Source organism: Martes martes (genome assembly GCF_963455335.1).
Source record: "Martes martes genome assembly, chromosome: 11".
Lineage (NCBI taxonomy): Eukaryota > Metazoa > Chordata > Mammalia > Carnivora > Mustelidae > Martes > Martes martes.
This window is the reverse complement of record NC_137899.1, coordinates 25,059,363-25,084,727: the sequence shown is the minus strand read 5'-3', so window position 1 is coordinate 25,084,727 and position 25,365 is coordinate 25,059,363. Positions and strand designations below refer to the sequence as shown.

Below are 25,365 nucleotides of genomic sequence, written 5' to 3'. Positions count from 1 at the left end.
GATTTTGGGTCTGTATTTGGTCTGTCAGAAGAGACTGCATCCCAAAGTTTTAAAGAAAGTAAAACTTATATATATACAAAAATAAGGGTATACAAAATGAAGGGATGGAATATCACTGTAAAGATGAACATTTTAAAAGATACTAAAAAAGGAATTGAGAAAATAAGCTGGTTGTAAAAAGAAAGAAAGAAAAAAAAAAATAGAGGAAAGAATGTGACCAGGCTGGAGACTACAACATAGCCATGTGCTAGATTTGGGGTATATTTTGATCTGTTAGAAGTGACTGTATAGCACTATGCAGCCATCAAAAAACCCCAAATCTTGCCATTTGCAACAACATGGATGGAACTAGAAGATGTTTTGCTAAGCAACATAAGTCAATCAGAGAAAGACAATTATCATATGACCTCTCTGCTATGAGGAATTTGAGAGGCAGGGCTGGGGGGTGGGGGATGTCATGGGAGAAGGGAGAGAAAAAAAATGAAACAAGATGGGACCAGGAAGGGACACAAGCCATAAGAGACTCTTAATCTCAGGAAACAAACTAAGGGTTGGTGGAACAGGGAAGGATAGGATGGCTGGGTGATGGACATTGGGGAAGATATATGCTATGGTGAGTGCTGTGAACTGTGTAAGACTGATGATTCACAGACCTGTACCCCTGAAACAAATAATACATTATATGTTAATTTTAAAAAGAAAACGTATCCCAAAATTTAAAGAAAGAAAAATCTATGTGTATACAAAAAAAAAAAAAATGTTAAATACAATGAAGGGATAGAATATGACTATGACAATGAAAATTTTAAAAGATTTTTTAAAAAGGTATTGATAAGATAAAATAGTTTAAAAAGGTTAAAATAGGAAAGAGGAAAAATTAATAAAAAATGGAATAAGAAAAAAATAAAATTAACTTTGAAAGACTAAAAAATCATGGGGAAAAAACCATGAATTCTTTTTTTTTTTTTTTAAGATTTTATTTATTTATTTGACAGACAGAGATCACAAGCAGGCAGAGAGGCAGGCAGAGAGAGAAGAGGAGGCAGGCTCCCTGCTGAGCAGAGAGCCCGATGTGGGGCTCGATCCCAGGACCCTGAGAGCATGACCTGAGCCGAAGGCAGAGGCTTAACCCATTGAGCCACCCAGGTGCCCCAAAAGCCATGAATTCTATGTGTTGCTGTCCCCTAGCTCTGGAATTCCACAGTTCACATTGATCAGTGAACTTGGGCTTAGCTGGATGTTCTTGTTGACCTTCTAGGGGAGGGGACTGTTGTAGTGATTCTGAATTGTCTTGGCCTGAGGCGTAATTGTACCACCCTTGCCAGGGGCCCGGCTAAGTAATCTGCTCAGGTTCCCTCTTGGGAGCTTTTGTTCCCTGAATGCTTTGTGTAGAGCCCTGGAATGAAAATGGTAGCCTCCCAATTTCCGGCCCAGAGTTGCTGAGAGCTCAGGACTGCACTCCTCAGTCCACCCTCAGAGAAAAGTGCTTAATCACTCCCATCTCCATGGTCTCCGGCCACACTCTGGGCTCACCTGGCCTGGGACCGAGCGTTTCTGTCTCTGGCGCACATCCCCATTTGGAGTCTCCAAACCAAGCCGATTCCTCCCATAGGAGGAAAGTGAGTCTCCCCAGATCTGCCACATGTGGGGTCCCTACTCAAAGAGCAGTGGTCCAACTGTGCCTTGGATCATTGTTTACGGTAACCCCAAGCTGAGAGCCCACTCCTTAGCTCAGTCTCAGCAGCTGGCTTCCCCACTCTGATACTTGGCAGCTCTGCCACACTCAGACACCCCTGGTCTTTCTGTGACTCTGAGGGTCCTGAGACCACACTGTTCCTGCGAGGGCTCCACCCCCTCACCCTCCCACCCCTGCTTAGCCTCTGGAGTGACGTCCCTCAGTGGAGCAGACTTCTAAAGTTTCCACTTTTGTGCTCTGCTGCTCCACCACTTGCTGGGGGCCGGCCCGTCCCCCCGAGGTCTCTCTTCTGGTATATTGCCTTGGATTCACTTCTCTGCATGTCCTACCTTCCAGTAGGTGATCTCTTTTCTGTTCGTAGAATTACTGCTATTCTTTTCTTTGATGTCCTGTTGGGTTTGTAGGTGTTCAGAATGGTTAGATAACTATCTAGCTGAACTCCTGGGATGACAATATTTAGGTCTCCTACTCCTCCACCATCTTCTCCCCCACATCATTAGTTTTTGATATAGTGTCCCATGATTCATTGTTTGCATGTAACACCCAGTGCTCCATGCAATCCGTGCCTCCTTAATACCCATCACCAGGCTCACCCATCCCCCCACCTCCCTCGCCTCTAAAACCCTCAGTTTGTTTCTTGAAGTCCACAGTCTCTCATGGTTTGTCTCCTGCTCTGGTTCCCCCCCGCCCTTCCATTTTTCCCTTCCTCTGCTAATGTCATCCATGCTATTCCTTATGTTTCACAAATAGGTGAAACTATATGGTAATTGACTTTCTCCACTTGACTTATTTCACTCAGCATGATCTCCTCCAGTCCCATTCATGTTGATGCAGAAGTTGGGTGTTCATCCTTTCTGATGGCTGAGTATTATTCCATTGGATATATGGACCACATCTTCTTTATCCATTCATCTGTTGAAGGACATTTTGGCTCTTTATACAGTTTAGCTACTGTGGACATTGTTGCTATGAACATTGGGGTGTATATGGCCCTTTTTTTTTTTTTTTTTTTTTCTAAGGGGAGGGGGGAAGGGGAGGGGGGAAGGGGAGGGGGAAGGGGAGGGGGGAAGGGGAGAGGGGAGGGGAGGGGAGGGGAAGAGGAGGGGCTATATGGCCCTTTTCACTACATCTGTATCTTTAGGGTAAATACCCAGTTGTGCAATTGCTGGGTCATAGTGTAACTCTATTTTTTAATTTTTTGAGGAACCTCCATACTGTTTTCTGAGTGGTTGTATCAACTTGCATTCCCACCAGCAGTGTAAGAGTGTTCCCCTTTCTCCACATACTCTCCAACATTTGTTCTTTCTTGTCTTGTTAATTTTTGCCACACTAACTGGTGTAAGGTGGTATCTCAATGTGGTTTTGATTTTAATTTCCCTGATGGCTAATGCTGATGAACACTTTTTCATGTGTCTGTTAGCCATTTTTATGTCTTTGGAGAAGTGTCTGTTCATGTCATCTGCCCATTTTGACTTGATTATTTGTTTTTTGGGTACTGAGTTTGAGAAGTTCTTTATAGATCTTGGATATCAACCCTTTGCCTATTAAAAAGTTACTTTACACATCTCTAAGATCCATGAAGGCATAAATTGTCTATGACCTACTTTAGAAAATCAAGCATAGGAACAACCAGTTCCTTCAGTTTTGGTATCTGCAAAAGTGAGCTAGAAACCCATCATTGGAGGTGAACCCTGTGTTGTGAATGGGACATCTGTTTGAAACTTCTCATGTGGTCGTGTACTACCCACTGCAGCTGTTGGAATGTAGGAAGGTGTCTGTGGGGGAGTATGAACCTGGTGTGGCACAAGGGTATTCATAGTCATGTGCAGGCTGGGGAGACCTACACCCACGAGGTTCTAGGCATTGCCCTTGCCACTTCCCTGTATTTTGTGATCAGAAATCAGTAAGGTGTCTTTTTTTTTTTTTAAGATTTTATTTATTTATTTAACAGAGAGAGAGATCACAAGCAGGCAGAGAGGCAGGCAGAGGGAAAGGGGGAAGCAGGCTCCCCACCGAGCAGAGAGCCAGATGCAGGGCTCGATCCCAGGACCCCAAGAGCACAACCCAAGCAGAAGGCAGAGGCTTAACTCACTGAGCCACCCAGGCACCCCAGTAAGTTCTTGTCAAAGGGAAAAAAAGGATAGCTAGAGCTGCTGGCTCTTCGGTCCCATCATAGAGAGAGAGAGAGATGGATGAGAGGACAGTGTTTCGAGAAATAAAACTGGATACAGGAAAAAAAACAATTGATGGAATATGATTACAACAACATGGATGCCTCCAGACACAAGAGCTTTGCTTCCACTAATTCATTTTCTTTTTAAAGAGCCAGCATTACTCTTCACTCTAGGAAACAAACGTTGCTGGAGAGAATGTGTGTGTGTGTGTGTGTGTGTGTGTGTGTGTGTGTGTGTGTGTATGGCAAGGAGATGGGGTAACTGGGTGATGGGTATTAAGGAGGGCACATGATGTGATGAGCACTGAGTGTTATATGCAACTGATGATTATTGAACTCTAAACCTGAAACTAATGATGTACTATGTGTTGGCTAATTGAATTTCAATTAAAAAAAAAAAAAAAGGAAGAAAGAGCCAGAATTGTTAAAAAGGGACTTTGTGCCCCAGGGACATTTTGATGGGGGACCTAGGGGCACGTCGCTTGTGGGGCCTCAGTCCAGAGGCTGGTTAATCTGATGCCTAGTCTTGCCCATGAATGGCTTATAGAAGCAGATGACGGGAGTGTGAACGAGATCTTGTCTGGGTACCCCAGAGGCAACCTGTGGCTGGAGAGCAGGGGAATCCTCCGAGTGGCTCGTTTCCATTTCTTCTGTCTTTGGCAAGAGGTGGTTATTACCAGTTTCAATCATTCCTCCCATGAGATAGGTGCCTTACGATTGAAGATTCCCAGCCCTCTTTCTGCTGTCACTTCAGACAGGGCTGTACTTGTGTGATGAAGTGCACGAGTCTAGAAAAGCTTTAAGATTAAAGATGCTTTCTAAAGATTAGTGTAAAACCCATTCAATTCAGATTCTTCTAGCTCTGTGAACTCGGAATTCATTATCAGTTTCTCTGGGCTAAGACTTATAGCCATGTTTAGGGAGGCAGGGAGGTTACTAAGCAAACTAGTGGTGGGAACGGTATTTGCCAAGGTGTAACCACTGTAAAAAGCCTTTTTCACACCAGGCTTAAAAACGGCTTATCGGCACTGTTATTTTTTTCACATTTTACAACTGAGGTATAATTTACATACAGTAAAATTCACCCTTTTCAGTGTACAGTTCTACCCGTTCTGAAAAACCCATAGCTATATAATCACTACCATAATCAAGATACAGTACAATCCCATAATCTTCCCAAATTTCCTATTCTCCATGTGGTCAAGCCTCTTCCCACCCCAGCCCCTGGAAACCACTGATCAGTTTTCTGCCCCTTTACTTGTGTCTATTTGAGAATGTCGCATAAAGGGGATCATGCAGAATGTAACGTCTTGGACCTGACTTCTTTTGCTCGGCATGGGCTGGCTGAGATTCCCTCGTGCTGTTGGGTGGGTAACTAGTTTATTCTGTTCCGTGGCTGAGCACCGTCCTTCCCGCCCCCGCGTGTTCATCCGTTCACCACCTGAGGGACATTTGGTGGTTTCCAGTTTCTGGTGAGTCAGAATAAAGCCACTGTAGAAACCCACATATAGGTTTTTGTGTGAACGTCAGTCTTTCTTTCCCTTGTGTAGATAACTTTGAAGTGGGATGCTGGAGTTGTGGTCACTAAATGTTTCACTTTTTAAGAAACTGCCAATCTGTTTTCCCAAGTGGGTGTTCCACGTCTCATTTCCAAAAACAAATGAGAGTTTCAGTGGCTCTGCGTCCTGCCCCTTTATTTTCAGGTTGTTGTTTTGGTTTGGTTTGGTTTTTACTTTAGCCATATTGGTAGATGTGTAGCAGTATCTCATTATAGTTTTATTTTTATTTTTTTAAAGATTCTGTTTATTTGTCAGAGAGAAAAAGAGAAAGAGTGCACACGCAGGGACTATGGCAGGCAGAGGGAGAAGCAGACTCCCCGCTGAGCAGGGGGCCTGACGCGGGGCTCCATCCCAGGACCCCACAACCATGCCCTGAGCTGAAGGCAGTCGCTTAACTGACTGAGCCAGCCAGGCGTCCTTCGTTGTAGTTTTAATTGGCATTTTGCTATTAGTGATGTTGAGCATCTTTTTCTGTGCACATTTGCTATTCAGATATCATCTCTGGTACCCTCTTTTGCCCATTTTTAAAATTGGATTTAACTATTTAATGGCTGGCATGTATATAAACATTCATACAGATTATTTCATTTGATCACAACCTTGGGAGGGAAGCAGGGCAGATATCCCTCCCCAAGTCTGTATCCCATTTCCCTGAGCAATTGAGGCTAGAATGGTGAAGTGACCTGCCTGGGTTCATGCCGAGTACCAGGACTGGAGTTTGACACCTGTTCCCCCGCTAGCTGCGGGCTCCTCTTCCCGCAGACAGATAGGGCTCCTGTCTCCTCAGCCGGACTGTCCTGTCAGTAGTGGCTCCGGGTGACTACGCCAGCCCAGGCAAAGTTATGGCAAGGTAACATCTGTGCTCGCCAGCTGTGCCATAGACATTTCCGTCCCTTTCCTCCAGCAAAACCTCACCGTGCTTTGTCTCCCTTCCCTGGAGTCTAACTCCCGGCTGCTAGTACATAGGAAAAAAAAAATCTATTAAACAAATCTTCCTGACTTTCTTCTCTTCCCTCCTCTGAATGGGGATTTTTGCATTTTAACAGGGGCTTTTAGAGGTACCTCTTCTGCGTGTAGTGGTTTTTAAATTGTTCTGTTAGGGCTTCAAGATTCCTGAGAAATGGCCTAAAGACCAGGGCAGGTGGGTGGGCAGATGGATGGAACAGGTGATGGGGATTAAGGAGGGCAGAAGAGACCAGTGCAGGTGGGAGCAGGTTGAATGGCGAGAGGCTTTGAACCTACCCCACCTAACCAGTCTTTCGTTTTTGTTTTACAAATTGGGCTTTCATTTAATATTTTATTTGAAAAGAAGAATGTGTTTCTTTCCAAAACATGCTTAAAATAACCGAACCAGTGTATTTCTCATATGTCCTATAATGCAGATATTTTACTCATTGAGACGGGTCCCTGAGCATTCCCCATATTCCCAGGTCAATCTGGGTCATCAAGATTTTACCTCGTTGAAAAATGGAGCTGAGTTGCATAATCTGTACTCCCTGACACACCTCTGAGGGTTATACTAAGATAACAACCCCCTTGGCCCCTGAGGCATAAATGATGTGGTTTTAGAATAAAAGTGAGGTTCAGAGCCAACGAAAACAACCAAGTAAAAATTCTTAAGATGTCTCTGGTGCAAAAAGGTGATTGTATTAAAGCGCAGGGCACAGGACCCCTGGGCAGGAAGAGCTGCTGCCCCGTGACCCCGAGGACTGGCTGATTATATACTCAGGAGGTGGGGCGGTGCGGACAAAGGGGGTGTTCAGAAGGGCTGACATACGGTAAAGAAGACGCTCGGGGTACTGGAGGCCTGGTTATGGTCAAGCCAAGCTGTGTTTTGTCTTTTCTCTACTGAGGGACCAACATGAAGACAGTTGGGAGTCTTCCAGAAGTTAGGTGATTGTAAATCACTAGGACGTCTATACACTGAGGGAGACTCCTGTCCTGCAGGACTGTGATCTCTATTAGGTAACCGTTAGGGCAGCCAGGAGTGCCTGAGGAATGTCACACATGTCACCGGGGAGGGGGGTGTAGGGTGCCAGCTTCTGCCTTGTCCTTAGCTAGCCTTTTGCTCCCTTATCATTTGCCCCCTGAACAATTTGACACTTAAATCCCTAAGGCTGTTTAAGGTGGAAGGTCTCATCTTCTCTAACTTCTTCCTGATGAGCAGGGGCACAGAGCTATCCCTACTGCCTGTGGGTCAACATGGGTCAGTTGGGGAGCGTGTAGGGGAGTTTCGAAAGATGGAGGCAGCTGAATCCCATGCTGACAGGACGGAAGTGTCTCCCTGAGTGGTCAGGATCATCTGTCGACGTGAAGTCATTGTAGCCGCGCAGTCTCAGCACCAAGTAGAGAGACACTGAAGAAGGCAACACGTTAAGATTAGTAAGGCTACTGTACCCCTGGGGCAAATAATACATTATATGTCAATAAAAATAACTTTAACAAAAAGATTAGTAAGGCTATAAGAATGAGAAGTCCAACAAAGAGATCTTTAATCATTGACCATAATCCTCCTTTAAACCAGGAACTTAACCAATCACTGAGAGAGAAAGAAGGATTTTGTAGAGCCCCAATTTGGGCATTCGTATCTTTTATTACTCCTGGGACATTTCTGTGATAATCTGGGATGTACACACAACATTCTGTTTTGATAACTGCACATGTGCCGCCCTGTGCTATTAGAGGACATCTAAGGCCGTTCTATTTTGTAGGACCGCCCTGCGCATCTGTGCGACTTCGATATTAAGTAAGGAGATGCTGTTTAGTGAATCACTGAGTGCCTTCATGATGTATTTTTTTAAGGGCTTCTACATGCCAAATGACATTCTCTATCTCTACAGATGGAACATAAATGGATGTTAAGTGATCATACCATTTAAAAACATCGTGTCCATCTTTGCTTTAAATTGGGGAGATTAGCTGGAGCAGTGATGGTTTTAGTAATGTGTTCGTGAACCTGGGCAAAACCTAAGGTGCAGTGACCTGTCCACTGCGGAGGAAGCCAGCACCATAGGTTTGTTCCGCACATCCAGTGGGTTTTCCATTTGGAGCTGGCCATCTGATGCCAGGCCGCCTTACCCAATCAGTAGCAAACCAGTCAGTAGCCCGGAGTACCATTATTTGGGAACATGTTTAAACCAACTGTCATTTGTATTTTCAAGAGGGGCATTTTAAATCTGGTCATCTAGAATAAGCAAGATCAGTAACCTCTGAACAGTTATGCTCTGTAGAGAACTCAGTGGTCAGGCCCAGGCATAAGGGTAACTAGGTTTAAAGTCTGACAGGTTTCAAGTATATCTGTAAGTGTAGCCTGGGATTTAGTAAGTCGGCTTCCATCATCCATTGGTGGCCTTTGGTTTCTAAGACACTCTGGACCTGATGTGAAGTCCTTACAGTCAGGGACTGTCCCATAGTGAGCTTTGAGGCTCCTTTTACCAGGAGGACCGTTGTATGCTTAGCTAAAGCCTTTACTTGTAATTGTATCTCAGTAGAGATGGCTTTTAGGATAAATATGACAAAAAGTAATACCATTAAGAAGACCTCTTTGTTTGAGGTGAAGCGTTAATATTCTCATTACAAAGGATCACTGGCAAGTGGGAGAAAACTTGTCTCAGGAGATAAGGGCATCCCCAACTGCATCACTCAATCTAATTATAAAGAAAGTGGGGTCATCCATTATTTTCATAAATGTATAGTCAACCCCATGCAGTGGGGTATGCTCTGGCTTTAAAGAGACGATGTCATCATCCCAGCCACACAGAACTGGTCCAGGTGCTAGTTGAGTCATATAATTGTTGGGGAATTAATCCCATTTTCCAGTTGTTTAAATAATTATGTGCCCATGGGGTTCTGTTATTATCCCCGCAGAATAACAAGCAAGAAGATTGTCTATATATGAGTTACTGTGGTAATTTCTCTGAAGTTTACCTCAAGTTGTCTAGCTTAGGTAAACAACATTTAAAGACAATCAGATCTAGAATTTAACATCCACAAAGGTGTGTTATTGAAACAATTCTTCTCTCTAAAATAACTCTCATTTCCAGAGGTAGCCAAATCAGGGCTAACTTATTTGAAAATAAGCCCAGTTTTAACAAACTTGGCCTAATTATTTACATGATCATACAGATCTTTTAGAATCTGCTTTGTGGGAACTTCTTATAAGGAATCTCTAGGTGGAACTTTTAGTAGCTTCTCCAGGCCAGAAGCCAAGCCAAGTACTTGCCATCAGACATGCCTGCAATACCTGTAGATTTGGGCAGATTCCTCTTCCTGAGGTCCCCAGAGTATCCTGAGGTTCCCACACCTGCCAGGAAGTAACATTCTTTACTCACGTGGTGAGGCAGCTGAGAACTCTGGAAGCAAGGTGTCAGACCAACAGTTCCAAGGGGCTTTATGGCTCCAGGTTTCATAAAGTCAACCTCCATTACTTAAACCTGTTTGGTCATATCTGAGTCTGTGCATGTCTCTCAAATAAGACATTCCATTCAAAGCCTTGGTAAAATAACCAATGTTTTCAACGGTGTCCTGTTACAAGAACAGATTCTTATTGAACTTACATAAATGACTAGGACTGCCATGGAAGAAGGTATACTTGCTGAGACCTTTTGAGTTTCAGAGGGTTCAGGTAGAGAGAAGAGTTGAATGCTTTGACTTGTTTACAAATGAATATTTTTACATTTCTATAAGTCACAGATATCTTAAGAAAAAGTTTCCTTAGTCTGGAAGAGCAAATATTAGAGGACCAGCAATGTTTCCAACAAGAGTTGCAACACTATAATCTTTTCATTCATTCAGTTCCACATTACTAATTCTGGTTTAGTTTGAATGCAGCTTTAGTTAGTTCTGGAAATTATTACCCATTTCAGTTTTAGGATTTTCAACATATTGAATACCTGTATTTGTCCTAAAAGTCCTTTATATGAATCTTCTTGAAGATGAAACTCATTTTACAAGGGAATTACAACAATTATAAATGACAAAAACTCAGAATGGACATAGTTAAAGAGCTGAGGAGGTGAGAATTTACAATATAGCTGGCGAGGAAATCAGGTTATTTCTGTGACATGTAACACTTCAGTAACTAAAATATCAAGTGATGAACTCATTCATTAGCCTTCTACAACTTTTCTTTGCATTCAGGTTTTGTCCCAAGCCCTTTCTCTCCAAACAACCAGTCTCAGTTAGGACAAAACTACCTCCTTTTACCTTCAACAAAAATGCATTCCCATCAGTCATTTAGAATTTTGCACTCATTAAAAACCTTAATCTCCAGTGCAGACTAAGGAGTAACCAATCATGAACTGTTACACCAGAATTCTTTAGATGACAAATTTGTGAATCAGTTAAGCATGAGGCATGTTTATCAACAGATTTAAATATCCTTAGTTTCTTTGCAATAAGGGGTCAGAAGCACAAACCTATGTCCAGTAGTTAATGACTTAGCACTTTATCCTATGTGGAAAAGACCTAGATGTCCCGTGAATTTAATTCCATTTATCATCCAAGCAAAACTTTAAAGTTTCAGGTTACCAACGTCTTTGAAAGCTATCTTAACAATTACCCATGAAAACTTTGAGACAATAAAGCTATCTTTTTGCTAACAAATTGCAACAGAGGTAACATGAGTTTGACCTTCAGTAAACCTTGATAGAATAAATGTTTCACATTTGGTGCTGATAGCTTTAAAGACATGTCTATCTTAATTAAACCAACAAACTTAACTTAGTTCAAATAATGATTTATGTTCCACCTGGGTCCACCCCATTTTCAGTTTTTACCTGAGACACTGGTGGGGAAATCCGGAGTGGGAGGTGTTAGGTCCAAGGGGTGCTCTTCTTGCTCCTTGACAGTGAAGAGAGAAGGAGCCCGGGTGCAGGAGGCACTGTGGATGGTATGCAGGCCACACCCAAGTTGGGGCAGAAACAGGAGAAGGGGGAGACAGAAGAGACAAAGTGCTGCTGGAAGGCAGAGAACGGGTTCCGGTTTTAGAGCTCATCAGCTCCAACAGAGGAGCAGACGCCATGTTTTCCTGCCAACAAGGGCAGAGGGGTCAGGCAGTCCACATTGGGCCAGACAGGGAATTTCCCCCAAAACAAAGGGAGTTTCGGCAGCTGCTTGGGAATATTCCTTAAAGTCCCGTCCCGAGGGAGACTAACCCCAGTTGGCTCCAGTTATAATCGTTAACCCAGGAAATGAGTGATGGGGAAGCCCCCACATCTATTAGGAGGAACAGAGAAAGATAAAGTCAGAGTTCCCTTTGCTAGGGATGGCCTGTGTGTCCTCCAGCAACCTGGGTTTACCAGGAGGAGGCCTATGTAGATAATTATCATCCAATATGTCAGGAGGGGGTTACTAGCCAGACATATTCAGGAAATGCATTCTGCAAGAGGCCCTTAGGTCAGGGTCCTGGTGTAGAGCAGCGAAGGCCTAGGTGTGAGCAGTGCAGGTATCCTAGGTCCATTTGCCCTATTTCCTGCAGAGGAGATCTAACTGACAGATCCCACTGAGGCCATGCAGTGCTACAGCAGCTCAGTCCTTTCCTGAGTGTTGCAATCCGAATTGTTTCCAGTGGGTTAAAAGGCACTCCAAGGTAGTAGTCCTTGGGAACCAAAGAAGCCTACTGAAGCCATGCTTCCAGAAAAGTAAAGAAAGTCCATTTCCAAACCCCCCTGACTTCCCTGTGCCTCCCATGCAGGATATCAGAATTCCTGTGTGTCAAAAGCAGCAGGAGGCGTCCCTCAAAACATTGCTATTGATCACAATCCCGCCTTCCCGTGAAGGCATTCCTGCCCTAAAAGGGCCGTAGGAGGGGTGCCGGCGTCCCTCCCCTTCCCCATTGCATCCTAGGCTGCCGATGGGTGTCTGGTGAATGGACTAAGATACTGTGCCGTCCTATATTCTAGAAGTTGTGTTATTGCCCTGCCATTTTTAACCCATGGAAAATAGTAGAAAATTTTGTAAGGGGAAATTAACCCAATTTTGTAGCTCTAAGTGCTTAGTAGAGGACACTGACAAGAAACAGTAAAGATTAAAATCCATCATGGTCTAAATGACATTCCAACACACATGGCCCTTTACAGCCAAATTCCCTAGGAAACATTCCCAGGTTTTAATTCAACCAGGTACCTATTTCAGCCAGCTCCCAGGGAAGGTCCCACCACCAGAAGTGGCTAGACCAGGGATGTGGAGAGGATCACATTAGATCAATCAGGAGGAAACCTCACACAGGACTCTTAAGATTGGCAGCTGTCCTGATGACTTAGGTGGCTGTCCCATGCCCAAGACAGACAGCTTTGTAAAAGAACAGGAATAAAGAGAGGGCATCAGATTTCTGGGTCTTACTACCATTCCGGCCAGGGTACTAACTTCCAGCCAAAAGGCAGACTTTTCTCCTCACCATGGACTAGCCCTGGGCTAGAGGATTACAGCCTGAGCAATCGACATGCAAGTGTTCAGTAAGACCGGACTCCTTGAAGGGCCCCCGGAATGAGAGTAAAAGAAGAGGAGAGAAAGTACTCACCAATTTTGCACTGAAGCTCAGAGTCTAGATGTAAAGACTCCTAGCCCCACATTCGGGCACCAAATGCTGACGTTTTAGAAAAAAAGTGAGGTCCAGAGCCGACCAAGTAAGAATTCTTAAGACATCTCTGGTGCAAAAAGGTGATTTTATTATAAGCGCAGGGCACAGGACCCCTGGGCAGGAAGAGCTGCTGCCCCGTGACCCCGAGGACTGGCTGATTATATACTCAGGAGGTGGGGCGGTGCGGACAAAGGGGGTGTTCAGAAGGGCTGACATACGGTAAAGAAGACGCTCGGGGTACTGGAGGCCTGGTTATGGTCAAGCCAAGCTGTGTTTTGTCTTTTCTCTACTGAGGGACCAACATGAAGACAGTTGGGAGTCTTCCAGAAGTTAGGTGATTGTAAATCACTGGGATGTCTGTACACTGAGGGAGACTCCTGTCCTGCAGGACTGTGATCTCTATTAGGTAACCGTTAGGGCCAGGAGTGCCTGAGGAATGTCACACGTGTCAGGGGGAGAGGGGTGTAGGGTGCCAGCCTCTGCCTTGTCCTTAGCTAGCTAGCCGTTCACTCCCTCATCATACAGAGGGTTGGCTCGATTGCTCAGGCCTTGATCATTTCCATCTGTTTACTCCAGGGCACTGACTAAAGAATGTATTTTTCTACATGGGTCGTGATGTGGAAAAAAGTTGAAAAGCACCTAAATAGAGTAGTGGCTTGGGACTGGGCTCTGGAGTTATGTAGTCAGTTATCCTGATTCTCAGCTGAGTGGTCCTGACACATTGCCTAATGTATATAAACCTTAGTTTCCCCATCTGTGAAGTGGGGATAACAGCACCAGATGCCTCAGAGCTGCTGTGAGGTTTAAAGGGTCACTATAGGACTCACGGGGCACAGTTCCTGTGAGGGCTGAAGTCCTCCGTAAGTGGTAGCCCCATCAGCAATAGGTCCATTAGCCCTGAGATTTGCCCCTTCAACACCAGAGGTCAAGTTTGCCACAGGTTTACTCCTGTACCTTTGATCACTCTCGAAACAAGTGTAAATATGAAGCATAGATAAGCAAATACGGTCACAATTTTTTAAAGGTATTGATGTTTGTAACACCTTGTTTACATCTCTGTGGTAACAAAGGTGATACAAATACATGTTTGAATGGCATTAACAATGCCTCCAGATAGGAAACAATGCTTGAGAAAGAGCAAAAAAGCAAAGGAAAATCATTAATTTGTTCAGAAGTTTTTTAAAGGCACATTTTTCTTTGTATTTTGTTACAAAAAGCAATCACTTTAGTGATGGTTCAGCAGATCCAAATGAACCATTCATTATGGCTTGGACCCATCCTTAAAAGATTTTTCTTTTGAACACCTAATGACTTCACATTACTGTCCTTTGATCTACTCTAGTCATTTTTTGTATTTTTCTATAATATTCTAAATTAGATGAGAATATAATTCAGTATAATACATCAGTATTCTCCAACCCAGCCAACTGTAGGTTGCAACAAGAAAGGTTTTTATGAGAAGGAAGAACACTTACCACGTCCATGGATCTCTTTGCAGAATAAGTTCATTCATTTGAGCAGTAAAAGTAGGTCTTGAACTGACTCAGTGTTTCCAATATCCAGTAGGAGTATTTCCAGATCAGTCTGGATCAAAGTGTGACACTGTGAGGGACATTTTTAAAATACACAGTCTTATCCCTGCCCTTAGGAAATCTAATTTCCTTATCCTCTGATTCCGCTCATATTTCCAGCGTGTTCACAAATCAACACCCTCACTGTGGTGGTGACTGCCCTTCTGTGTCCAAGGTTCAGACACAAATGGCAATCAGAGCCTCCACTTAGAATAACGATGGATTGGCCTCTGACAGAATCGCTTTTGATGGAGGATTTTATGATACTAACCAAGAAGCAAAGATGAGCCTGGGTGGCTCAGTCAGTTAATCATCTGCCTTCGGCTCAGGTCATGATCCCAGGGCCCTGGGCTCCCTGCTCAGTGGGGAGTCTGCATCTCCCTCTCCTTCTGCCTCCCCCCACAGCTTGTGCTCTTTCTCTCTCACTCACTCTCACTCTTTCTCAAATTAAAAAAAAAAAAAAGAGGCTAGCAAAGGAGTCTAGTGACAGTGTATGAGCTGAGTTTGTAGAACATCACCCAATTGAGAAAGTCATTCAACAACCCTGATCCACCCCAACCAGCTACAGAGCCTGGAACAAGTTACTTAACCTCTTTGCGTCTCAGTTTCCTCACCTGTAAAATGTACAATTTACATTTGGGTCAATACATTATAAAAGTGACTGACATCTAGTAAGCCCCTCACTGGATGTTAGCTGTTGCCATTATTAGCCATACAATACTGGTAATACTACTGTTACCTCCCTGGCCACCCTTATCCAAAAGGCAGCCTTTAGGCTCTGCGTCCCAGCCCTGTACTAGGAGGAGGAGAGAAGTGCAGAGCCTTGGGGGACCTGTCAGCCCAGAGTTGAAAGCCCCAGGGCTATTAGGTGAGGTGTGGGGTGGGATACAGGCCCTCCTTCCCCTGAAGCAATCCCTGGCTCCCTTCTAACCCGTCTCCCTCGCCCTTCAGCACAAGTGAACTATTCCTTGATTCCAGTTATATTTTCCTCTGCACAATTTTTTGCTGAAGAGCCACCTAGAAAAACCAATAATGCAGATACTCACTTACTACAATAAGTAGTCTCTTCCTAGTGGGTCACCTCTCTGGTTACTGTCGCTTGAGTTATATTCCAAAAGGAAACAAGCTGTTGAAACACACTAGATGAGGATTTGGGGTTTGTTTTTTAATCTCAGGCATAGCGAGATTACATAGAAGACTACATTTTATTTTTCAATATTGCTGAGTTCCTACAAGATTATTCAAGAGATCATACATCTTTCAACTCAAACATAGTAGTATATATATGTGTGTGTGATTTCTGTACATATATACTATTAATATCTATTATGTATTAATCAGCCTATTTTTCTAGGACAGATCCATATTGGCTAGAAACAACAAGAAGGGGAAGAAACCTGGTCTTAACTTAGGACAGGGACCTGCTTCTCCCCCCCAGCAGAGTGTGAGATATTTAGGGTCTATCTTGCCTGTGGTTCATCTGAACATTCACCGGCACAGTGACTAATGAGTCCCCAGATGTGAAGCTCCTTTAAGCAAAGTCATTACATCATCATGGCTGAGAAGATTAACAAGGGAAAGAACATCTGTGAAAAGTCAGGGGAACTTAAAAACTTAAAAACTGCCTGTTTTCCATCCAGAGCTTCTGTCTCTCTCTCTCTCCACCCCAGGGGCCACTGATAAAAGCCAAGACCTCTTCCCGGTGCCCTTTCTGTTGCTCGGGCCCTCCCTCTGCACTCCTGCCCCCAATGTATTTATTTCCCCTCGCACTAGCATTTCCCCACCATCTTCCCTCTGGAAACTGATAGAAATCATAGATACAAACCTGTTTTTGCTGATACATTCTCTAAGTGAAGATCTTCTCTGAAGTGTTCGGTCAAGTAGGCATTTGGTTTCAAGTCTTCCATCTCTGTTTCTGGAACCGATTGGTCTGTTCATCAGTATTCCCAGAGCACTTATTACTGTGTCAAACACTCTGCTGGGCAGGAATTCCCACTGTGCTAAACAAGACCACTGTGGCCACTGCCCTCGTGAAGCTTTTGATCTAGGAGCTGAAATCGAGACCAACTGAATAAGCAGGCAGATATGTAATTATCAATTATAAGTACTATGAGGAGTTAAAATCAAGATGCTCCTGAGGACAGCAGAATATCTACCTTGGATTGGGGGTGATATTTAAGAATCCTAAAGAATAAAAAAAGAACCCGCCCGTATGAAGAGCTGGGGAGAGAACCTTCTGGGCAAAAGAGTCAGCAGTGACCTCCCAGAGTAGAGAATGTGCTCGGTGCATTTAGGAGCTGAACGGAGACCAGTGTAGGTGGAGAACAGAGAATAAATAGAGATGACGCTCAGGAGGCTGGCAGGGGCCAGATCATGCCGGTCTTTGGTTTTCGTGGATTTTAATCTAATGGCAACAAGAATCCCCTGTAAGTTTCAAGCGAAGGAATGGCATGATCTAATCTGTGTCGCAAAGAGGTTGTTGTGGGTGTTGTGTGGAGAATCGTTAGAGGTAGGCGAGACCAGGAGGAAAGAGAAGAGCGGGTTATTGGAGCTGCCCCTGGGAGAAACAGCAGCTTGGCAGGCGCATCCCTTGGGTACCGGTAACCAGGTTAGCTGTCCTGAACTCCGAGCTCGGGAGAGGGCGTGTGGTTCACAGTATCGTACACGTCACTTCTCTTGCCTGAACAACACCTGAAATTCGTTTTTTGAACTCTCTGTCTTGAACGGTATCAATGAGGGTTTAGGAAAGATGTCCACACTATGGCCTTCTTTTCACTGTGATTATCTTGGGCAGCCCATGCTGGTTGCATCCGTCTAGGCCCTGCCCGGGGTCTTGACCTTGGGTGGTGAAAGGGAAGACAAACCTCAGTTGACAGAGTCCACGCGTACTTGAAGTTAAGACTAGTAAGACTTGAGGGCAGATCACAGCTCTGAGGGAGAGAAAGGAATTGAGAATGACTCCAGGTGATGGTTTTGCCGCTCACCAGGATGGGGATATAAGGAAAGAGTGCAGAAAAATGAGAACTGTTAAATCACTTACATGAATGTCCATCCTTTAAATCATGTTACTTTAAGATCCAGCTCATTGTAACTTCTGACTAGTACTCTCAGTTGGTACTGGCTGGGACATTTTAGCTTTCAGTTTGTCCCACTAAGAATTTAATGATCTATAAACGAATACTTGAGAAATCGTTTTACAATAAGAGTATACTGTATCTTTGTATTTTGACGGATTTCACCTCTAGTTTACTGTCACGAGTAAGATGTGCGGAAATAGATGCTAACCATTCTGTTCTGTGACGATGGGGTCTGGTTCCTGCTGGGCCGCAGCGCCCACTGAGCATGTCCATTTCACACGCTTTGATCCTATTTGCAAGGCACCCCGTTAGGAAAATTTTCTCAGGAAGTAAAAGAGAGTAAAGAAACCCAATGTTTTACTCTTGGCCGACCCATGTTGTAATCTTGGTCAAATTACTTAACCTCTCTCTGCTTTAGTTCCTCCTTCAGGAAATGGTGTGAATAATATCAACCTCCCCGTATCTCACAGTAATTCAAGGCCAGCTAATTGACTCGGCCACCCGTGATGGAATTGGCAGAGGTGGGGGCGGGGGGGAGATGTTGGGAAGAGATACTAAAATGTGACATAGCATTACCATGGTCCGAGTTAGAGACTACCATAGCACAGCTACCCTCTAGTGAGGCCCTTTGAAGACCGCTGTTAACTCTTTCAGGCCTCATCTTCCTACATGATGGAGTTGCCACAGTCTGTCATTTGCTATAACAGTTTGATTTTCAAATTCTAGCCCAGCCAGAAGCAGAACATACTCCAATTTTCAACAAAAACATTTGCATTTAAGGATTTTCGAATATTCCTTGAAGTAGCCAAGGTAGGCTACCTGGGGTAGAGCAAAACCACACCTGGGAATCACAGCAGATGGGAACAGCTGATTGACTGCACTTAACTCAAAACCTCACCTACAAGTATGCTAGTTAGTGGGGGCAGCTAGTGGGACTCAGAAGAGAAATCTGACTCAACTATTTGTGAAAAATCATTATAATCCTCCCATTGCAAAGTGCTTTTCCCTTTGAAAGTGCGTGTCTTATCTCTACAAGGTAAACATTTCATCCTCACCTTATAAAAGGAGAAAATGAGGCTCAGAGAGATCAAGTAGTTGATTCAAAATCACATCTTGGTAAATGCCAGAGGCAGGATTGGATTCCAGGTCTTCTAATGCTTTTCCAGGACTTTTTACTCACTGTGTGAACATGATAATAGATATATCTCTGAAAAGAAGGAAGAGAAGAACACTGAGCCCTAAATACTCCCTTCAAATATCACATCAAAGGAGGAACTTTTTATAATTGATTTGATATTGTACAGGTGGCCCAGAATTTTTGGAACTCTCAACCTCACTGCCCTCTTCCTCTCCTTATCGCTTTATAAATCAGCATCAAAAGTACTAAATAAGAATCCTCATATTTTAAACATTCACAGACTGAGCCTGAATAAGAGCCTCTAATTGTGACATATAATGTTACAGTGGCAGGAACTGATTCACAGGCACTGAGGCTGGTGTGTGGGGCTGAGTCTCTCGGCTGGTGAGGAGCCGCTCCTGCCACCCAGCACTCAGACATCAGTGTGGTTTCTTTGTTCCTACTCATGACCGTATGCCAATGCTGTGAAGAGAACTGACACTCTAGAAAGCTATTCCAAAATTTGAGGATTTCCAAAGGTCTTGGGACATATTTCTTACAAATATCAAGGGATGACTGTATTGGGTTTTCCTGCTTTAATTTTGATTTAGTAGCTAGAAGCTCAAGGGTCACGTTAGTGCTCATAGTAGTAACTAACTCATCTCAGATTCCTAACACGTCCGTCCTCCTACTTGGCTTCTGAACAGCTTTTTTTAAAAAATTCTCATTTTTATCATTCTCTTTTGTGTTTTGTTGTACATTGTCTCAAAACCTTTCTCAAAGTAGGGAGATTTGAAACCCCAAATAAATGTTGAAACTAGGCTTCCTAAAAAGAATCATTGATCTTGGTCTGGCCCTGTTTTCATATCAGAACTACCGAAAAGAATTAAGGACAATGATTTCCAAAAGACAAGAGTAAATGTTTTTTGATGACTTTATCCAAATTCTGAGACTATCTGCTGGTGATTATGCTTTGAGTGACACCTAATGGTTGAAAGTCACTGTCCCAACTTCTTCCGGAGGACTCAGACCCGTGTTTCTCAAAGCTCAGTTCTTGCACCACATTCAGAGTCAGCCGGGTGCCTGGTAAAAATGCAGGGGAATTCCTGGAGCGGAGCTCCTGAAATCTCTGCAAGCCGCCCCCGGGGAATCTGTATTTTTCACAACCAACCCCAGGTGATTCCGACGCGGAGTCTGAGAACCACTGATTCAAGTGCTGCCAAGCTAGATACCCACACCGGGCTGTCAGATCTGAAGACACCCCAGGGAGTTAGTAAGGGCCGAGGCGAAGGGACAGATTAGGCCCCGCCTTAGCAATGCCCGTCCCGATTCATCAACGAGGGAAGGAGGTGGGGTAAATAAGTCTGGCGGGGTGGGACACAGAACCATGCCCCCTGGGGGGGTGCGGGGGGCGCGGCGGGCTGCCCTGTTGGCAGTGAGGGTGGGACTGGCGATGGCTCGGGACCTTGAAAGCAGTCGCCCCTGGCCGTCTGCTCTCGTCCCTACCGTGGCGAGAGGTCGCGGGAGCGTGCAAGGGCTGCGCGGCGCGGCTCCTAACGCCTGTGCTTCCTGTCCCACAGACGAACCCAACTCCTGGAGTTCTCCCGCTGCCGCCTCCCCAGGTCTGCCGGAAGTAGGCGTCTCCCTCGAGGACGTCCTCTCTCCATTCTCTCCATCACATCCAGCCCCACCCTCCGACCCTTCCCACCAGATAGGCCCAGACCCAACTTGGGATATCAAAAGGGAACACGACGTTAGGAAACCAAAGGAGCTTTCAACCGGCGGCCAGAAGAAGCAGCGCCTCGGGGAGCAGAGGGAGCGCTCGGCGAGCCCGCACAGGGCCGCTCGGCCGAGGCTCGAGGAGGCGCCCGGCGGCCAGGGGCGGGAGGCCGGCAGGCCCTCCTCGGAGGCCAGGGCGCCCGGGCCCGCGGCGGCGGACGCGGCGGACGCGGCGCGGGCCGGCGGGAAGGAGGGGCCCCGCACCTCGGCGGGCCCCGAGCTCGGCCGGCGCGAAGGCCCCGGGGCTGCGCCTGCGTTCGCGGGCCCGGGCCGTGGCGGTGGCGCCGAGCGCCCGGGCGCGCGGGAGGCGGAGGGCAGGGCGGGTGCGCGCGCGGGGCCCCGGCAGGGCGCGCGGCCTCCGGGGGGCGTCCCCACGCGCAAGGCCGCCGTGGCGCCCGGGCCTTGGAAAGTGCCCGGCTCCGACAAGCTGCCGGGCGTCCTCAAGCCGGGCGCCTCGGCCGCGGGCAGATGAGCTGCGCGGCAGCAGCCCGCCGCCCCGCCTCGACGCCTGCAGGCCGTTCTTCTTAGGTTCCGTCTCACGGCGTTTTAATTTATTTTCACTGTCACACGCATAGATCCACGAGGCACCAAGGCCTGGGAGCATCGACTTGAAGTCCCACGTGTCCAGCGAGCATGGGCGGCACGGCGTCCACGCGCAGACCTAAACTGATCCTAAAGCCCCCGGTTCCATTGTGGGGGCTTTGGCAGCTATGGAAGAACCAAAATAACGTGAAGAACATCACAGAGAGACAGTGCAGTGTAGCTTTAGTTTAAAAGAAAAAAAAATTTTAAAAGAAAGAGAAAAAAAATTTTTACCCCCACTGCATGAAGGATTTGGATGCTATCCAAACTCTAATATCAAGAAACTGGACAAGTTAAGAGCAATCACAAACTGGAATATCGCCTTAAAATCAAACTGCACGGAGCAAGCTGAAACTGAGACAAGATTATATCTTTTAATTGATCTAAAGAGTTGTAAATAAATTGTTCTCGACATATCTAGACAGGGGTTAAAAGGTTTCTTTGAAACATTCGGAACTGTTCGCCCATGACATGTTTCCATGGCTCACCCGTGGCATCCATCACCGGTATTAGCAGCAACGTTCCCTGCATACTGCAGGACGAGTTAGAAATCTAGTGAATTCATTGGTGTGATGCCATTTTTACTGCCATTTCTGTGATCAAATCATATTTCTGTACATTTTCAGTGGTAGAAAAAAAAGGTTTAAAAAAATTGTATCTTAGGGAACAGATTGCCATAAGTCAGAATTTTGCAGTTTAGCTCATAGATCTTAATTGGTTTTCATCTAAAATATGCATTTTATAATTGAAGGACCACAATTTGTTTAATCAAGATTGGCAAGGCTGCAGTTCCTTTATGAAGAGGCTTTCCTATTGTCTCAGGCTAGCAAAGATAGTAGCTTCTTTGACAGCAGTGTTCTATTTCACTTATTTTATTGTCTTTTAAAACCCTCTTTCCGGTATTTCATTTTCACTTTGATAGAGCAGAAGCAAAGTGTTTCTCCTGTATTTCTCAGATTATAATGGATCCCTAATATTCAAAAATCATACAATGGCCAATTTATTTTCATAAAAGAATGTGAGCCTTTTAGCATTCTTTTCTGCTTTATCTTACCTTATTCTTTCTCCTTTTATTTTCATTTGGTTTGCTTTTTTGTCTTTGTAGTCTGCCGTTTTTAAATTTCTTTAGCAGCTTCTAGATGTTTCTGTTTATCTTCATTGATCTATGGTTGATCCCCTAGCAGAATACTAAGGCTTGCCTTTCTTCCCTGCCCTTTTAATATTCCTTTGTAAAATGTTACCTTCAGTTAATTATCCATTGGTACTTATTTGTAGCTACACATATTAAAAGGCAAACTGTTTCTGAGGGCAGTTTCTTTCTAATTTGTTCTGAATGAATGAGGCTTCATCCTTCCCAGATACTGGCCCTTACAGGAGTTCAAATGCAAATAAGCCTCCCTGAACTTGTAGTCAAATAAGTAAAACAGGAGATCAGGTCCATCACCCAGGGTCACACATAATAGCCTCCCTCTGTTGACTTTCCATCTCTGTAAATTGCAGTAAACTGAGCACTAGCTATTTCATTTCCATCAGGCATAGGGGTAGTTTAGTTGTTTGACAAGAGGAGAATATGGTCGAAAGCCTCAAGTGAAGAATCTTGCAGCCTGTAAAGCAATTGCCAAAAATGGAATCCATTCATAATAAACAAAAGCACAAACACATGTAGCAGTTTACAGTACTTTTTGGTTTAATCTCAATTAGTCTTTCTCCCCTGGACTAGAAATCCAGTATAGTTTGCCATTAATTTATTGAATCTGGTTTTGGACAATGCTTCTGTAGTGTAGCTGCACGTCCTGGTACTGTATCCTCTGACCTTTATTTTTCATGTGTTACAAAAGGATAAAAAAGTTGAGATTACGCTTGCATAAACTCTAATTTGCACAGTTCACAGCTACTACTTGTGCAGTAATTGCTTTATGCGGCTGTAATCCATAACCTGTGAAGACAGCACATCATCTAAATCCCATTCCAAATAATATTTCTGTGTAGTGTTAGCTGTGAATTTACCTTGTACAGCTGTATCTCTATAAATATAATTCCATGTATTAATAGTCACAGAAAGACTGTAAGTGAGCAACTATTTTTATGAAACGCACCACTATGGATAAATTAACTTTTACAGAAATCTTGTTTACTGTATGATATTCTAAAACACTGTCAAATAAAATATATATCCAAAAACCTTTTCTTTTTCCAACTATATAGGCTGTGTGTTAATTTGAAGTAACGAATTACTGGGAGTTAATTTTTTCAAACTGCGGTTTTCATAGTTTTTGTGGGTTTTGTTGTTGTTGTTGTTGTTGTTTTGGGGGTTTTTTTAGTGGAAATTTAATGCCCCCAAACAGGACTTTTTTTCAAACTTGAATCTAAAGGCAGTAGAATTACACAGGAAAAACAAACCAACAAACCAAAAACAAAAAAAAACCCACAAAAAACAAACAAAAAACAAACTCCCCCCTCCCCCCCCACAGTAAATGGAGAGTTTTCTCAAAGACACTCTAATTGGTACTTCCCTGTTGGCTAACTACATCATTTATGAACTGGTAGTATGCTTCTGTTGCTTGCTATCCTGAGTGATACACTGTGCCTTTTTTTCAAAAAGGATTTTGCGTATCCATCAACAATTAATCCCATCACATTTTTTTCATTTTAATTCTGAAGTTTTTTCATGTAAAATCCCAAGGAGTTTATGCAGAAGCCAACACTTAGTGAACAGTAGTGTAGAGGTCTAATATGAACGTCTGAATATGGCCTGTGCAATGTATTACAGTACAGACACTGGGGAGAAGAGAGGTCTGTACTAGGAGGACGAGAAACGCCCCCATCACAGAGATCACAGTCCACAGAGACAGCTTTCAATCCTAGTCCTCTTGGGACTTCCCACTGATATCAGTGGGGGGGCCTAACATTCCCAAACTGACCATTTTTACTCCACTATTAATTTTTTTAAAAAAATTAAGTATATGCCACTTTTAGAAAAGGGAAGAAGCTGACATGAAGTGCGCAATCAAGCACAAAAGCGAAGGTATTTGCAATAAATATAAGTCATTCTTTAGGAACTAATCAAAGAGGCCTGGGGCAAGGCAAAAAAGCAGGAGACTTATAAAACAATGTGGTTAACAAGATGGGGTGTAAATATTAATGATGCACAGCTAACTACTATTTTAAAAGAAAAAAATATAAACATCATTAGGCCATCCAAGAGATTAGAATTCAGAGACGAACGCTGAGGCCAGTGAGGCACCTGGCCTGGACAAGGGCCTTACCTTGAATCAAATGGCTCCAAGGTCAGGCAGGAAATAGGAGAAAATGGAGAGAGGCAGGTGGGGACTGGGCCAACGGATAGGCATGTCCCTCCTCTAAAGCTGTCATTTTGTCAGGTCCAAGTCCACTGTGGAACAGCCTTTCAGTTTCTCAAGAGAAGGAAAAAAAAATCAGCTTTTTATTTGAAATTTTGTGGTTTTTATAGTTTGACAAGCTTAATTCGTGTTTTTAAGAAACACTGAGCAAGAAGACAAAACACTACGACCACAAACCATCTGCAGACCAGGTCTGGCTCACAGGCCCCCGATTTGCAGCCTCCGTCTTAGAACCACAGCCGGACTTTCAGCAGAGAACCTCTCGCTTGCTTTTATTGGGGTCTGATTCACCTTTCAAGCAGTGGATCATAGAGACCCCGGAGATGGAAAAGCATGTGGCTCTTCAATCCACACGTGCTGGAATAACTTCAAATGGGTATTCTGAGCGGGAGGCCCTCTGCCGGAAACCTGATCGCGGCTCTTGCTCTAGAGGTGGTTTGCTGTGAAGCTGAACAACTGAAGCCATTTGAAATTTTATTATCATTTTTAAAAATTTTTATTTATTTATTTGACAGAGACAGTGAGAGAGGGAACACCAGCAGGAGGAGTGGGGGAAGGAGAAGCAGAGAGCCGGATGCAGGGCTCCATCCCAGGACGCTGGGATCATGACCTGAGTGGAAGGCAGACGCCTAACGACTGAGCCACCCAGGAGCCCCTTATTATTTGTTCTTGATGAGTTTGCCTCAAACTATGTGAGCTTGGGGCTCTCCAAAGCTGAGTCTGCCCTGCCCTATTCATAGGACTCTTTCTTGGGCCAAACTCATGCCAAAATCAAATGACCTAATTGCCGAAGAATTTGGACTCAACAAAGATTCTTTTTCAGACAACCCTAGTGCCAGACAGGTTCCTGTAAAATCACATGAGTCCTTTCCA

At 44.4% G+C, this 25,365-nt stretch overlaps 2 protein-coding genes across 8 annotated transcripts in view; one reads left to right on the top strand and one right to left on the bottom strand.

Moving 5' to 3' along the window:
* Positions 1-21,023, top strand: part of MAGI2 (membrane associated guanylate kinase, WW and PDZ domain containing 2) — a gene marked incomplete at its 3' end in the record, with an annotated part of 1,345,444 nt that extends 1,324,421 nt beyond the window's left edge. For 2 of the 3 annotated variants that reach the window (XM_080818052.1, XM_080818051.1), the window contains one exon: positions 20,353-21,023. In XM_080818052.1, coding sequence (XP_080674178.1) covers positions 20,353-21,023 — 671 coding nt within the window. The remainder of the gene's footprint in view (positions 1-20,352) is intronic. The other variant, XM_080818053.1, reaches the window with a different exon arrangement.
* Positions 7,064-16,629, bottom strand: LOC308352751 (uncharacterized protein). Of its 5 annotated transcripts, none has more exons than XM_080819100.1 (6): positions 16,404-16,629; positions 15,625-15,704; positions 14,483-14,609; positions 11,206-11,385; positions 9,672-9,731; positions 7,064-7,784 (listed from the first exon to the last, which is right to left on the bottom strand). In XM_080819100.1, the coding sequence occupies exons 3-6, from the start codon at positions 14,514-14,516 to the stop codon at positions 7,636-7,638; spliced, it is 423 nt and encodes a 140-aa protein (XP_080675226.1). In that variant the 5' UTR covers positions 14,517-14,609; positions 15,625-15,704; positions 16,404-16,629; the 3' UTR covers positions 7,064-7,635. The 5 variants fall into 5 exon arrangements, with proteins under 5 accessions (XP_080675226.1, XP_080675228.1, XP_080675229.1 ...); XM_080819102.1 differs by having other exon boundaries at positions 11,206-11,382; XM_080819103.1 differs by having other exon boundaries at positions 11,206-11,309.
* Positions 21,024-25,365: the final 4,342 nt, after the last annotated feature.

Coding starts and splice junctions, on each gene's coding strand:
- LOC308352751 (XM_080819100.1), bottom strand. CDS start 14,516: ATGAACTTATTCTGCAAAGAGATCCATGGACGTG. Junction 11,386..14,482: donor CAAAGAGATCCATGGACGTG/GTAAGTGTTCTT, acceptor TCTGCCTTCCAG/CAGCACTTTGTCTCTTCTGT. Junction 9,732..11,205: donor TTTCCCCACCAGTGTCTCAG/GTAAAAACTGAA, acceptor ACTTCCTGGCAG/GTGTGGGAACCTCAGGATAC.